The sequence below is a fragment of the Chroicocephalus ridibundus genome, chromosome 6, assembly GCF_963924245.1.
Source record: "Chroicocephalus ridibundus chromosome 6, bChrRid1.1, whole genome shotgun sequence".
Taxonomy (NCBI): Eukaryota; Metazoa; Chordata; class Aves; order Charadriiformes; family Laridae; genus Chroicocephalus; species Chroicocephalus ridibundus.
Window position 1 is genome coordinate 47,919,656 of NC_086289.1, and position 15,855 is coordinate 47,935,510.

Sequence of the window (15,855 nt, forward strand, 5' to 3'; positions counted from 1 at the left end):
GCGTTTGCAGACAATAGGACTTTCATGTGAATCTTAACAGTGACATTTAAAGAAATGTCTCCATCAGCCAATGCTCTGCAATATGTTTTACGCAATATATTATAATATGTTTCTTTGTAGCCCTGGAATGTTTTATGATGATCATTAACAAACATTGCGTAAATTTACAATGACCCTTATAAAATCAGGCGTTTAAGTTTAATATATTCATGGCTTATCTATGTCACATTGATGTTAACTGCATCTTTTGATCATCTTTAACGTGAAAATATTTGTAATATACAACATATTTTATGATAAAATAGCTTCTTTCTTAAAAAGCTGAGGTGAAAGTGAAGGATTTAACACTTCCCTGTCTTAATTTTACATGATCCAACAACAAATTCACCAACAAATGGGTCACTTTGAGATATAGAAGTATGGTTGGGGGTTTTCTGTTTGTTTGGTTTGGTTTTGGGGTTTCTTTTTTTTTTTTGTTTTTTGTTTTTTTTTAAATAATTTTAGGGTAAAATTTATTTAACAGAAACCCTTGTTTTAAAGTGATCATCTGGGTCTAAAACTCCACTGCTTGTACCCGAGACTCCTTCAGCATCTCTCCTGGTACTCTCATTTTGGGCCTCCCCATCCTTCATCACGGAAGTGTTGCTAATGGGTTAAGGATGGTGTGTGGCTCCACAGAGCCCACATGGAACCAGGAGACCACAGTAAACTTGGGACCACACACAAAATGTACTTGTATACAGTCAGATTTGAAATTAAAGTATTGTCTATCCTTCATGGGCTTCACCTCATACAGTTAAATTTGTTATCAAAAGAGTAAGCAAATTAATAGGTGCCCCTGTCCCTTACCCCAGTTCTCATAATCTTGTATGTCTGGATTCAGCATAATGAAACTGTCCCTTTTTGTAAGACTCATTTTTGGGGTAATTATCTAGATGCAAGTGTTTCTGAAATAAAAATAAATAACTAAATAAACAAAACCACTTTAAAAGTTATAGGAAACTTTTAGAAACTTTGGACCTTTTCTGACTTAAAAGGTGTTTCCTCAAGCAGTATGAATGCACGGCACTGTCTGCTTTTCTCCAAATAGTATCATACCAATAAGTATTAATGTAGTATCAAACATTAGAATGAACCAAAGGTAAGGTAATAATGCCCTCAAATCACCCGTGTGTTCAGAAAATCTCTCCTGAACTGACTAGCGCATTGGGGTAAGCACCAATCAAAGGATTAGGTTTGGGGTTTTTTTTGTTGTTGTTGTTTGTGTTTGGTTTGTTTTTTTTTTTTTTTTAATTGACAGTTATTTCACAGAAACCAGCTGTCTTTGAACATTTAGGTTAGAGTGAAAGCTTTTTCAGACAGGGGAGGGTGATAGTATAAAGATTATAGGAAACCTAAGACTTTTTTTTTAGGATTATACTTTAGTGTGAACAATAATTTAGTATACACAGAAAAGGCAATAGTTACGTGGGCAGGTTTGTACCGCCCCACCTTCTTAATGAAAGAACACCACAGACTCACAGAATGGTTCAGGTTGGAAGGGACCCTGAAGACCATCTAGTTCCAACCCCCCTGCCCTGGGCAGGGACACCTCCCACCAGACCAGGCTGCTCAAAGCCCCATCCAGCCTGGCCTTGAACACCTCCAGGGATGGGGCAGCCACAGCTCCTCGGGGCATCCACAGCTTCTCTGGGCAGCCTGTGCCAGTGTCTCACCACCCTCATGTTGTTATTTCAGTTGTAACAGTTACACTGAGACATTACTACCTTAAATTTCTGGCTTTGCAAGAAAACCGTCTAGAAGTACTGCATCACTTAATTTTAAGAAAACATTTGTCCTTCTGTTCCCCTGCTACGGCAAAAGAAAGGGGTCGAATGAGCCCGCAGCGCTCACGAACGCCGTTGCCCCCAGCAACGGTGGAGCCCTTTGCGGCGAAACGGCCGTGGTTTGGGGCACGGTTGATTTTTTTTTTTTTTTTTTTTTTTTTTTTACTGGAAACAAGGAACTGTGCCGGCTCCCCGCCCCTGCGCTGCCCTTAGAGGGGGCGGCCCCGGGCGGCCCCCGCCCGCAGCGCCGGGTTTTCCGGCAGCGCCGGGACGCGACGGGGACGGGGACGGAGGCGGCGGGGCGGGGCGGCCGGCGGCCGGGTTCGCTGCGGGATCGGCTTCGGGAACGGCTAGTTTTTTATTTTTCCTTGTTGCTGTGAGTATAAGTGCCTTCACCGTATATGGTTTCTTCTAGGTGGTTCTTCCGGGTATCTGGTATATTTTCGTTACAGTGATAAGAAGGGCCGTGAAACGGACCTGCTGATTAGAAGGGCCGCGTTTTCCAGTTGGGGATTGCGTGCGTAAGTTAGGCAGAGTCTCTCGTTAGCAAAGTCACTTGCTTACAAAGGCTGATGGAAGGAAAGGATCTGTCTGCCAAGGCTGTCCTGCGAGAGCCCCACTCCGGAGAGCGGAGAGCAGCAGGCACGGGTCGGGCGATGGTGGCCCTGGCACCCAGCAGGGAGGGGGGCAGCGTTAGAGATGTGCCCTCCTCTCCCTGATGCCGGGTACCCAGAGTGGCATCTGTGCTTTTGGCTCTCAGGGGGCTCCCAGGTTTCAGGAGAGGTGTCTACATGAGGGGAGGAGGTACCTTACTGCAACAGAACGAAATAATGTTGTCAGCTTACAGTTCGTTTCATTCCTTTTCTGAAGGCTATTTTGTTAACTTTACCAGAAAATAACCTGCTTAATTAGATCAACTAGAGTATTTTCAACTATACTGTTTCTCCAGCAGTCAAGGTTAAAATCTAGTGGCTCAATAGTCTAATATAATGTGATGATGAAAAGAAGCGCCACAAAGCTAGCTAGGGTGAACTAATGCATGCCTCGCAGCTATTTGGCTTTCTAAGTCTATTTTTTGAATCATAAACCTTCTTGGAAAGGGCTGGCTTGGTATTTAAATAGCTCCATGCGTGATATTTGTGCTTGGCAGCTTATGTCAATATGCTCTTGGGAGTATGTTAGTGAGCTAGACAAGAAACAAAACAGAATGTCATGCTAGTGTATTGTTTTTCTGACAAAAAACGGAAGTTCTGTAGTTATCTGAATTAAGGCCTTTCTAAATCAGTTGCAGCATATCTAATGATGTGCATCAGGGTAAGGGAATTGTAGTTGTGTAATGCAGTTCTGAAAATGAGAAAGCGACTGAAGAGAAATGTGGGCATTCTGCCATTCCTTAAAAAGGAACAGTCTAGGGATGTTATTTCCTTACTGGTTTCCGAACTAGAGCAGCTTTGTTCTGACTTCCTTTGGAACCGGTTTTTCCTCAATTTCCCTCCCAAAAGTTTTTGGTTGTTCTTAAGCACCCAGGCTCTAAATTCTCGGAGGGGGGAAACCGCCGTGCCTGGGTACCCGAATGCCTCTGAGGGTTGCTTCCATGTTACCCATTTGAGTAATGATTCAAGAAAGTAAAGAGAAAGTGAGGATCTGGCTGGATGTGCTGGTGCTGGTTTAGGCTATCGCAGCGGTTGACTGCAAAGGAAAAAAGTCTGGGAACCACTATGGATGGGGAGGAAGGCTGGCAATAGGGGTTCTAGATAGTACAACGTATAGGGACAGGGTATGAAGAATGGGACTTCTTGATGTGAGTCCCTTTATCTCGCGAGCAGTACAGCAACTGAGGTGTGGGGGTCTGCTGTCAGCTTGATAACCCCCAGCTGAATGGCCAGTCTTGGCAGTCGAAGGACTGGTGTGTGTGGGGGGGTGTGTGTGGCAGTTCTTTTGCCTTTCGATGCCTCCCCGCAGTGTAGTAGCTGCCGCTGGAAGCCACGCTGCGGGGTTCAGGCTGTGTTTTAGGGGAGGCGGCTGGCTGTGTGCAGGGCGGGCAGCCCCTGCCTGTCCCACTGCCGGCGCGCAGGCGCAGCGCGGGGACCTCAGGCCATCCAGAGACTGTATTTCATAAGGATTATTCATTACCAAACAGCTGCTTTGCAGGAAGCATTCTTAGTCTCCCTGTGCTTCCTTCCTGCCAGCAAAACTGCTTCTGCGTTTCCTTGTGTAAAGCTGGACCCAGGTATGTCCCCTCTTCCAGAGAAGAGAGGATATTTATATGTCATCTGTACTCCCTTTGGGAGATTGGACCCAGAGCTAGGAGTTACTGTCAGGAAAGGGCAAAACACAGCTGCTTTTCCTGGTGCAGCCCTAGCCCAAAATAGCCCCAGTGAGGGGTGAGGTGGTGGGAGCCGTAGCCTGGTCCCCAGCCTCCTCTCTCCTTCTGCACTCCCACTGGGGGAATTTGGGGAATGTTTGATCAGCAAATACCTCAGGTAATGTAATCGGATGTGAAGGGCCCTTATAATTCCAGTATAACGTAGCTTGGAAAGGGTAACCTTTGGAGGTCAGCCTAAATTTAAATTTAGATGAGATTGCTCAGGGCCTTGTAAAAGCTTTTCGTAAGATGTATGCAAAGATATACACCTGCTTCTTCTGGAACACCGTGGCCAGCTTATTCATTCCCATACAACATACTCTCGATTTACGTTGTGAATTCAGGCTGTAGCATGTGGCCAGCGTAGCTCAAGGGATTCATGCAGCAACTGTTTTTGTTGAACCAAAATTAATTCAGCAATAGACTTCTACTTGATGAAGCACTTTTTTTTTTTTTCCCTTTAATTCTGTGGAATTTTAACTCCATTACAAAGGAACAGCATTTTTCCTCTTTTTTCTCTCTCAAGGTTGATCATGATGATCAGAGGTCTGGAGCACCTCTGCTATGAGGACAGGCTGAGAGGGTTGGGGTTGTTCAGCCTGGAGAAGAGAAGGCTCCGGGGACACCTTATAGCCTCTTCCAGTACCCAAAGGGGGCCTACAGGAAGGATGGGGAGGGACTGCTTATCAGGGAGTGGAGTGATAGGACAAGGGGTAACGGTTTCAAACTGAAGGAGGGCAGATTTAGATTGGATATTATGAAGAAATTCTTTACAATGAGGGTGGCGAGGCATTGGCACAGGTTGCCCAGAGAAGCTGTGGATGCCCCATCCCTGGAGGTGTTCAAGGCCAGGCTGGATGGGGCTTTGAGCAGCCTGGTCTGGTGGGAGGTGTCCCTACCAAGAGCAGGGGGGTTGGAACAAGATGATCTTTAAGGTCCTTTCCAATCCGAACCATTCCATGATTCTATGATGCTGGTATCAGTAAGTGTTCTTTCTGCTTTTTTTTTTTAAGCTCCTTTTGGCAACACTGGAAGAGTAGATAGGAAAAGACAAGCAGTTGGCCCTTTCAGTCATGATATTCTGCTGTGGAAGCCCACTCGCCTGTGCAAGCCCACCCTTTGTTATTGTGTGGAGACAAAAATTGCATACGTGGTCTTTAGTAGTGCTTAAGTAGCGCTTAAGAAGTGGAATAGTATAAAGAAGTGAATAGGTGGTAGTATGGCATTTCGGCTGCTCCAGGATTTACCCAAGCCGGTTTTGTAGTCCAACGTCAATGCACTAAACCAGTCGCTCTGAAACTACTGTAGTAACTTGTTCACATCAATTGCATGATGTTTCCGAATGGCTGCACAGTGGAGTCCTGCACTGCAATGAAGTAATTGCACATCCCAATGCTTCCCTCTCAGTTGAGGGTGAGTTCAGGATACTGAAAGCATGGATGCAGGCATAGACAATGCAGGCTTACCTTGTGGTGGAGACATGGCCTAGAAAGAAGCTGAGATATTTAAAGTTATTTTAGCTTGTATTTGTAATTCAGCTTTCCTATATGGTTTAGGTAGGCAAGTATCTTTTACTAATAAATAGAAAACTCTGAATAACTCCTGTGTGAAATTATATATTTAAAAAATCATGAAATAAAAATGTTGTTTTGCAGAACAATTATAAGCAGATCCACGGCAATGCAAGGTGAGTAAAATATAACCAAAATGTAATCTCTGGTATTAACAAAAGATAACATGAGTCCTTCCGAGGTGTTGAAGCAATATCAGCTTACTTATTAGTTTACCTTCTAATTTTATGAAATATGTATTAATGTTTTAAATTGAGATTGTTTACATTTTAAAATTGAATCATTTACAAAACACGTAGCTTACATTTTCCGATCTTGATTTCTGAAGTTAAATAAAATAAAAAAATAAATAATCTTGAAATTCAAGTTATTTCTACTTACAAACTGAACTTGGTTAACGTTTTTTAAATCCATAACCCTCTGAGTCTGCTGGTGAGGCATCAGTATAGTCCTAACTTGAAGAAATTGGGAGAAAATAATCTATATAGTGGCGAATGGCTCATTACCAGTCTGTTCTGTTCCCTGGCAATTCTTTGCATTAAAGCCTCCTTCTAAATATAAATGAACAAAGGCACCTCTCATCCAGAGAGTGAACTGACCCTGCTTGAGCTGGGGTTGGACCAGGTGATCTCAAGAGATCCCTCCCAAGCTAAACGACTCTGTGTCATCTTTGTGATATCATGTATGATGTTTAATATTCATGTTGTGCATAAATATGAGCTTGTTGTACAGTTTTTGCTATACAGAAAACAGCTGCTTAATTTTGTTATGTGTCTGCTCTGAAAAAGGAGGCGATGTTGGGGATCTCTCACCCTAGGGTAGGAGGAAATGAGCAGTACTCAAAGCGTATGTTCCATTCTTCCAGCACATAAACCTGCACCAGCACCTGGATTTTCAAATGCTGGCTATGCACCAGGAAATCAAGCCCCTTGTGACTACCCTCAGCAGGCACCCGGGACTTACCAAGGTAGGTTGCTTGGCTACGGATCTGCTGTACTGTTAGGAAATAAGCACGGGAGGTAGGAGGTTGCACAAGGGGGACCATCTCTCATTTACTTTTCTGCTGTTAATTGTGTACAGCTTCTGTTAATTTCTGTTTTGCTGAAAAGTCATCATCTTTCCTTCTTGGTGCCACGTGTTGGTATGTGCTAAGCAGTACCAATAGTGGTGGAAGTTAAAAACGTTCCTCAGTGGTCACTGTGGGGAGTTTGTTAGGGTGGTGTTACCGATGCAAAGCAATTAATGTGTGGCAGCTTCTTGCTGATGATCAGATTTTTTAATTAACATGTTATTTCAGGTTTTCACTTTATTTTCCTCTACAAATCAAGAACTGAAGAATTGTTTTTTTCTTTCAGTTCTGTTGGTCCATGTGTTCTGTTCCTGTTCCCTACTTTGTTGCTGTAATTACACTTAACGCTTTCAGGCATTTGCTTTTCTCTTCTTCTGCGTCATTTTCTGTTCTCCGTTCAAAATGCAGCACTCGTAAATAGCTTCTCACGTGCTGGTAACTAATTGCGTTCTGAAGAACTGAACCACAATGAGCAATTTCTAACAATCAAGTTCAAAGCATAGGTTGTAGATAAAATGCAAAAAGTTTGGCCCAAGTTACTGTGCGGTTCACCAGTTAAAAGTTGTGCATCTTGTGGCAAGGCACTCTGAGGTCTGTACTTCAGCGGGGAATGGGGACACGCTGCCCGTGCAATGGAGCTCGGGGAGCATTTTTCATCTGGAATAATTGTATGTGCGCACACTTGCACACGATAGCAGTAGACACTCAGTTTGTGTGCAAAGCCTGTGCTCCGACCTAAAATTTTGTATTCCATAGGGGCGGGTCCTTCTCTGGGGTGAGGGATCGCACCACCTGTGCGTTTTAAGCCACAGCTGCTCACATCACCTGAGGTATTGTCCCGCTTATGGCCACCGCGTGAGCTCTCACGTGGTGCAGTCCAAGTTTTGTAACGTAGTGTGAAACATTGGTGCTGAGATGATTTGGGCTAAAGATAAGTCTTCAGGTCAGCAGCTCTTGAACTATTCGTCTTTGTACGGCTCTACAAAAATATTCTTTGCGGCTTCTGCGTTGTGCTTGCTTCTGAGTAAAATGTAGAATTCCTCTGCTTCAGATTGAAGGCCTTGTCAGCCTATCAGGAAAGTATTAAATGATGAAAAAAATACAATTCTTGTTCTGTAACTTTCAATAACAACTTTAGCCACAAGGTCATAAAGCATCTCTGTAGCAAAGGCCGTGTTCTGCGGGACGGTACCCAGGCAAGGCCGGGTGCTGAGCACAGCCTGGGGACACGGGATGGTGGTGAGCACTGAGGCAGTGCTGCCTGTGCCATCTGGTGGGTGCTGAGCGACTGGACCCTGAAGTGCTTCCTGAGAGGTTGTGTTTCCTATAGAGTGCTAACCGGAGGAGACTTACTTGATGTTCACAAAATGTGTACCAAGGAAGAAAACAGTTCCACATCTTCTCCATGAAGGGAGTTGTGGATTTCCTGGGTTTTGAAAGAGAATCCATTAAACAAATGAGAAAGTGCAGTTTTTAGATAACAGTTATGTGGTTTGAAACCTGGAGATAATCTTTGCTTAAAGGACGTTTCCTATCATATAAGTAGAAGGTATAATTCCGGGAAAATTTTATCTTAAGACGCCTCATTTGCTCAACTGACAACTCGTAAATGCCAATACTATGCATGTTTTTAAAGGTATTCTGTCTTCCCTACTTCATATATTTATTTCTAATTTTTAGATAGCCTATCTTTATGTGAATAAAACTTCTGTTATATTCAAGAACTATACATTTATTTATTTTGTTTGGTTTTGTCTGGAGGGATTAGAACATGCCAATCCAGTGTAACTTCCCTCACAAAAGCTGCAGTATTCATAAGTGAAATATATTGTTGGTATAAGGATCTTCATAGGTCAAAATAGTGAACAAATGAATCTTTCGAAGATCCATGGAGCAATCCTTTTCCAACATCTAAGTTTCATAACTGCATCTCTCTTACAGCACCAGGTGTCGCAGATGCGGGGAGCTATGGCTTCCAGCTACAGGCCATGAGTCCAGTTCCACCTGGATTTGCTGTTCCACCCGGATTTGCTGGTCCACCCATCCAGAACCAGCCTGTCATGCAGGAGGGGGCAATCTGGATGCCAGTCCCTCCTCCTTTTCCCAACTGTCCTCCTGGACTGGAATACCTCACACAGGTACCTGCACCCTTCCTCCTTCCCCAGAGAACAGGTGTTCACCTGAGAAGCAGCCTGCATCTATGAAATAGTTAAAAAAAGCATCTGGCTTTGTTGCAGCTATGCAGGTTGCCATTTTGGGCTACTAAGTGAAGCCTTTAGTAGTGGGTGATGCATGTTTGAGTGTGGAGGTGCCTGTTACGGCTGAAGCACTTCATGGAGTGCTCTTCTGCCAAGTGAGATGCTAAAGGAGGCTAAGAGGAGACCTCATCGCTCTCTACAACTGCCTGAAAGGAGGTTGAGAGGTGGGGGTTGGTCTCTTCTCCCAAGTAATGGGTGATAGGACAAGAGGAAACGGCCTGAAGTTGCGCCAGGGGAGGGTTAGACTGGATATTAGGAAAAATTTTTACACTGAAAGCATTATTAAGCATTGGAAGAGGCTGCCCAGGGAAGTGGTTGAGGCACCATCCGTGGAGGTATTTAAAAGATGGGTAGACATAGTGCTTAGAGATATGGTTTAGTGATGGTTTTTGTCAAGAGTTAGGTTGAAGTTTGGACTACATGATCTGAAAGGTCCCTGCCAACCTAGGCAATTCTGTGATTCTAAAGGCGGCTCAGGGCTATCATACATCCTTCCCATTTCTGAAGCTACTATTTGTGGGATGTAATGTGATTTGGCAAGGTGTATGTAATAAATAGGTATAATATGGGCAACTGTAGCACATTAGTGGTGCTTAATTTTCTGCATGATGCTTTCTTCACACCTCTTCGTAATGTCGTTAGGAGAGGTGCTAGTCAGGCTTCACAACGTAGAGAATGCTAATAGCAAAACAAGAGTTGTTTCCACGTTGCAGGACAGATATGTCCTTGTACTGTAAAAGTACAGTTCATCTCACCACTGGGAGAAGATATCGAAGCTTAACACTGATGTGTTGTTGCCAGCGAGGGGAGGCTGATTTTTCTTGAGTTTTACTCAGAGCTGAGCAGTAGCTGAGCTTCCGCTCGAAAATTTCTCAGTTTCCTGCTGTTGTGTGTAGGGAGCCCCGAGGTAGGCAGCTGGGATATGTGGTGTGGGATGCTCGCTCAGGCTCTGTAGCTGAGCTACCTCGAGTCCTGCAAGGAGCACAGGCACACGCGCCCTGCCTGCTTGTCACCAGACCAGCTTGGGTACAACTTCTGGCCTCTGCCCCAATGCTCTGAAACGCTGTTCTGCTAAATTAACAGAGGACAGGACAAGGGGGGACGTGATCTACTTCCACAGCTATACCAGTAGGTGTTCTGCCTCTAGACAATGTGTTGATCCATAAATCTGCATTCTGAAATGAAACAACAATGCTTCTTAAAACTAGATTTCTCTCAGTTACAACTCATTAACTATTTATTCTGTTTAATTTTTCAACCACGAACAGATTGACCAGATATTAATTCATCAGCAAATTGAACTTCTCGAGAGTAAGTGAAAAGTATTTATAACAGAGAAATTTTAAAATCTAATAATCCCAAGAATGGTAAAATTTAGACTTTCTTTGACGTGTTTAAGGGGGATTGCTGCCTTTCTCTTTCCTGCCTGTTATCTGTCTCAATTCCTGCAAAAGCTGTGGAGGAGAGGAAGGAGAAAATAGGAGGGTGGAGGATTTTAAGCATGTTCTATACCTTAAAAGATACATAGCAATGCGACTGAATAATCTTAGTAGCTAGTTATAGCTGAAGTCACACATTTCCCATGTTACTCATTCACATGATTTCTACTCGCCTCTCTTCCCTACTTAAAAATCTTCTTTTCTGTCCTCTCTTACTCTATCTAGTTCCATAGACTGCCATGCGGCTGCAATCTCGTTTCCAAGCAATCCTGCTGTTTTAGCGAATTGAAGTGCTTTCCTTCTGCTCCCCTCATTCTGTTCACTTTAAGATCATCAAAGTCATGTTATCAGTGTCTTTCAAACAGAAGAAATAAAATGTACCATCCGTCTGTGCTGACACTTAATGCTGCTGCATTTTCTTTCCATAATGCTTCAAAGAGTACTTTGATTTGTTAGCGAAATTAATCAAAATTTCTGTCCTGGCTCTTGTTTTCTATTTCTGCTGCTGTGATTCTTGACCGTGAGGCTTTGTTCTTGTGGCCTTCTCCTTCTGAATGTATTTGGGCCCTCTAGAGCCCTTTTCTTGCTTCACCCCCAAATTCACAAGTTTCCTTAATTCTCATGCCTTCAGCTCTTCCCTGGGAGTCTTCCATGCTGTGTTATTTATAATTACGGTGCTTGCTCTGGCAGTAGGTGTCCATATCTGGTGGGAGGGGACTGTTGGATATCTCCATGCTCTTTCCGTGTTGCCATGTTCATGGTGGCTTCTCCTCTCTGAACTCTGTCAGGCTGCTCTGCTCGAGGGTCCTTCCCCACCGCTTCCCTTCACCAGTAGCTGCCTCTGACAGACTTCGAGTGGGGGCTGCCTTCCCAAAGGGTAGCTTTAGAGTTAGCACGGTGACTTTTCTGACCAGACACACCTCAGAAACTTAACAGTTCTGTCCCTGTTTTTCAGTTTTGACTGGCTTTGAAACAAAAAACAAATATGAAATCAAGAATACTCTGGGGCAAAGGGTGTACTTTGCAGCAGAGGACACTGACTGCTGTACCAGGAATTGCTGCGGGCCATCACGACCCTTCACCATTCACATCACAGACAACCTGGGCCACGAGGTGATAACACTGGAGAGACCCCTCCGGTGTTCTTCGTGCTGCTTTCCCTGCTGCTTACAGGAGGTGAGTTGCTCCCTCTCAGCATCTTCCTTCACGTGGGACATGGTCCACCTCTGCAGTTTTAGGATGGGGTTGTCTTGAATCAGGAGGTGAAGTGAAACAAGTCGGGTTTTGTGGGATTTGTGCATGGGGTCTCCTTGGTCTGGGAAAAAGCTAGTGTGCTGCAACACTTAGGTTCACTCTGGCCACTTCTGATTACGGTAATGAGAAATTGGATTCTACAGCATGTCAGGGAACTTGTGGCTAGTGCCGAAATCTGTGCTGGAGATGAACTTCTGGTGTGAGAGCTGGACAAGAGCTTTCATAAAATAACAGCTAGAGTTTTCACTCTACTGCTGTAAAAGCTGTAGTGGAATTCAACACGTGAATTGATGAGCTTTTTTAGTATTAAAATAATTATAGGGTGATGCAACTTCTGAAGCCTCAAATCTGAGCCTACTCAGAGCTCTTACTGAGGGATTTGTAGTAGCTGCATCCTGTGAAGTCTTCACTGAATGCTTTCAGGATGCTCGCAGCCTTTCACTAGACTTTGATCTTTCTACTGTAGACATAGAGCTTGTGTACATATAGCCTTAGGACCATCTTATTTTTTCCTGTGAAGGCAAAAGTTGCATATGAGGTCTGCAATTTTTGTGTGGTTTTCTGAAAGTGTTCACAGAAACCCCCATGCAGCTTCATGCATTGGAAAGCCAGATTGTTGCGGAAAAAGTGTTTGGTTTATGTGCTAATGTGGATTTTGTCTAACAAACATATCAAAGCATGAACATTCACGTGGAAGTTTTCTTTTTCCTGTGAAGCTAGAAGTTCAGGCGCCTCCAGGAACACCAGTTGGTTACATTGTCCAGAACTGGCATGCCTGCCTGCCAAAGTTTACCATTCAAGATGAGAAAAGGATGGACATACTGAAAATCTCTGGCCCATGTGTTGTCTGCAGCTGTTGTGAGGATGTTAATTTTGAGGTATGCAATGCTAAAAATTGTTTGTATATATATCTTCTTTCCGATAGTAGTTTGATAAGTTTGTTGCTGGACTTATTACCTGTCAACTGAACTATTTTATGTATTAAGTAATTAGTACATAATCTTTCAATGGGAGTATAATCAATTAACTTCTCTGGATATCTAGATTACTCTAGATAAGCCAGACAAACTTCTAGAAATGACATCTTAAAGTCACTCATCAATGATCAGTGAGAGTGATTCCCTGTGGTTGCATACAAATCTATTGATTGAAATATTTAGCAGCAAAATCTCTTTGAATCTTTTATGTCAGGCCCTAACAAAAATGTTATTCTCAGCTGTATCAGATATTTGTTAAAATGAATTCCTACAGCCACTCATTCAATCATTTAATAATCATTTGATGATCAAGTAAATCAAGATAATTTAGACCTACAATATAGATTTGAACGACCAAAGCATTACAACTTTCACTTAAAAATAATAGTGATTAATGCATTATTACATTTGTACACATGAAGTAGTAGATACACTAGCCTACCATTCAGTATTTAAAGTGATGTTGCAAGTAGTTGCTAACGCAAATGTAGTATTATTTTATTTTGGGGACTAGTCTTTCACATGACCCTTAAGACTGAATCTACCTTTAGGAAACGTCATGTTGACGAAGGGCTAATCTCTGCTTTGGAACAGAAGAATGTAATTTGTTTAATTTTCACTTAAGCAGTTCCTGATACATGACAGGAGAAACTAATTCACTCTCTTGGCTAAAAGACAACACTTCCAGCAGGGTGTGTGTGCGTGCGTGCGGTAGCTGTCTTCCAACACCATTAAAGCATCGAACTCCACAGGCAGGTTGAGAACTAAGTTCATGTCTCTGCTACTTAAGACTGACTTTCTGATAGTCAGGGTTGCCTTTGGTACAAACAGTTGGACGCAGTGACTGCATTAATTCAGATAACGCAGTCTGAAGCTTTCAAATGGATCTATTATGAAAAGGATTTGGTAGTATTATGAGTGACAGATTTGATGTTGTTTTTTTAATTTTATATTAAACTAGGTGAAGTCTGTGGATGAGAGCTGTGCTGTCGGGAGGATCTCTAAGCAGTGGACTGGGCTTTTGAAAGAAGCCGTTACAGATGCAGATAACTTTGGAATCACATTCCCAATGGACCTTGATGTAAAAATGAAAGCTGTCATGATCGGTGCTTGCTTCCTTATCGTAAGTCTGTCATTCACTAATACCTGAATGTGAACTGATTTTTTCATCTCCATGTTCAAATTGCGCTGGTAAAGGATTTGACTCTGAGCTCCCTGCAGTGGGTGACAGCTTGTTGTGAACTTTCCGTGTGTAAAACTAACCATGGAGGGCAACAAAGAATTATTTCAGATAACAGGCTTATTCTAGACTACACGAAGTGCTAACTGCATTTAAGGAGGGCTTCGTATATGATGGGACTGAGAAACCCTGTAAAGGGAAGACTCTGTTCCGACGCATTAGTAGTCAAGCATGTTTATGTGGATGGTGAAACCAGAAAAGTGCAGATCAGCAATAGCCAAAAGACCCACCCAAAGCCAGGGCAGCCTGTGAGCTGTTGAGCTGGACAGGTGAATGCTGCAGCCAGTTCCTCCCGACTCTCCTTGGAAGCATGTGAAGCAGTGAGCTGGGCAGGATTAAATGCTCTCAAAGAGGTTATTTCTAATGGGAGGGACTTCTGTGGAGGAAAAGCGCATCCAACTTGATAGAGCGCTTTTCAGCCGCACTCTGACTCTGCTGTGTCAGATACTGCCATGCATCTCACTTTGCTCTTTGAAAACAGTGTGCAGCACACTCACATTTCCACTTACCAGTACAATTGGGCATCAGGTGCTACTTCAAAAAGTGTACTGCTTCTGTGCTGGCAGGGCTGCAGAGGGTGAGGAAAGGGGCATGTGAAGCACCTTGTGTTTGGAGAGTTCTCACCAGCCTCAGCCCTGTGCACAATCCAGGTTCTCCTTAGCTGTGTGTGTTCGTGTGCTACCACGGGCATGAAGTACAGCGTTAGTGAGTGCGAGCAACCCAGGACCCCAGGCACAGAAAATGGGGGCCCCAGATGTAAACTAAAGATAGTCACCATTATGATGGACTCCAGTTCAAGGTAAAACTGAAGGGACTGAGTCAGGTCAAACAAAGTCAAGGCAGGAATCCTGAGTAACAGAAGCATATCTTTGGCTGGTGGTAATTTAAAGTTTCCATGTAGGTCTTTCACCACGTCTTTCTCTCGGTGGGTGTCCTATTCTGAGAGACCCAGGTGATGGGGGACTGGAGAGAGGTGCCCCCAACTTCTTCTCACCGGTTGAGGTTTCCCAGAGGAAGGCACTTTTAATACCTTGCAAAGCAACCAGGAGATCTCTGAACTAAGAACCACATTTAAGAAGTATTTGTTTTGCTTGCTTTTTGTTTCCTTCTTAGGACTTCATGTTTTTTGATCATGCTGGTGATAAAAAACAGCGAGCAGGAGTTTGGCAATGAAATCTAGAAGTTTTGTATAAAAGGATGAAGAACATAAATCTCTCAACTTTCCAGTGGATTGCAGAGCTCCAGTAAGAATACTAGAAATGTACATTTTGTGCTTGTAGTTATATTTCTATAAACTAAAACCTTATGGTCTTTTTTTTTTTTTGGGGGGGGGGGGGGAGGGTAATCTGATGAAATAATATGTACTATGCAAATAAGAATGCTTTGCCTGTACAGATCAATGCTGTAATTTACAGGAATATTTTCCCAAGAAATTTGGAACTGTAAAATAACTCCTTATAGTTACTTTAATGCCTAAAAAAGAGGACTATTTCTATACTCAATATTAATATAAGCAGTAAGCCTAATAAAGAGGTCCTGATCTTTTCCTGTGTATCCTTCTTTGGTAGTTTTGCCTTGGCGTTCACGTTCTGTTGTTTCCAAATTCTGATCAAATATATAGATTCAAAACAAAGTGATGTAAGTGAACAGAACTATCAGAAATCACTGTAAAATTGTATTAATCTAGTGATAAATCTGCTGTCAAATATGAGTCCCTTCATGTTACTTATTTTCATAATTTGGGTTGTTTTGAAACTTAAGGCTTTGATTTTCACCAACAGAAGTTTAGAGGAGACAGGAAATATAGATGCCTGCTTATGTTTAATAATCCTTTGGTAATTGCTTTGTGCGTGAGT

At 43.1% G+C, this 15,855-nt stretch overlaps 1 protein-coding gene across 4 annotated transcripts; it reads left to right on the forward strand.

Annotated features, from left to right (window-relative positions):
• Positions 1-2,024: 2,024 nt before the first annotated feature.
• Positions 2,025-15,545, forward strand: LOC134517396 (phospholipid scramblase 1-like). 4 transcript variants are annotated; one of them, XM_063338830.1, is made up of 9 exons: positions 2,025-2,202; positions 5,847-5,878; positions 6,628-6,729; positions 8,773-8,969; positions 10,358-10,400; positions 11,484-11,704; positions 12,499-12,660; positions 13,721-13,882; positions 15,113-15,545. In XM_063338830.1, exons 2-9 carry the CDS (start codon positions 5,872-5,874, stop codon positions 15,170-15,172), a joined length of 954 nt encoding a protein of 317 aa, XP_063194900.1. In that variant the 5' UTR covers positions 2,025-2,202; positions 5,847-5,871; the 3' UTR covers positions 15,173-15,545. The 4 variants fall into 4 exon arrangements, with proteins under 4 accessions (XP_063194900.1, XP_063194902.1, XP_063194901.1 ...); XM_063338831.1 differs by lacking the exon at positions 2,025-2,202 and adding an exon at positions 2,228-2,347; XM_063338832.1 differs by lacking the exon at positions 5,847-5,878.
• The last annotated feature ends 310 nt before the right edge of the window (positions 15,546-15,855 follow it).

Excerpts from the sequence above, each read along its gene's own strand:
- LOC134517396 (XM_063338829.1), top strand. The coding sequence starts at position 5,833 with ATGTTGTTTTGCAGAACAATTATAAGCAGATCCACGGCAATGCAAG. Across the intron at positions 6,730-8,772 it reads GGCACCCGGGACTTACCAAG|CACCAGGTGTCGCAGATGCG; the intron begins GTAGGTTGCTTG and ends TCTCTCTTACAG. Across the intron at positions 11,705-12,498 it reads TTCCCTGCTGCTTACAGGAG|CTAGAAGTTCAGGCGCCTCC; the intron begins GTGAGTTGCTCC and ends TTTCCTGTGAAG.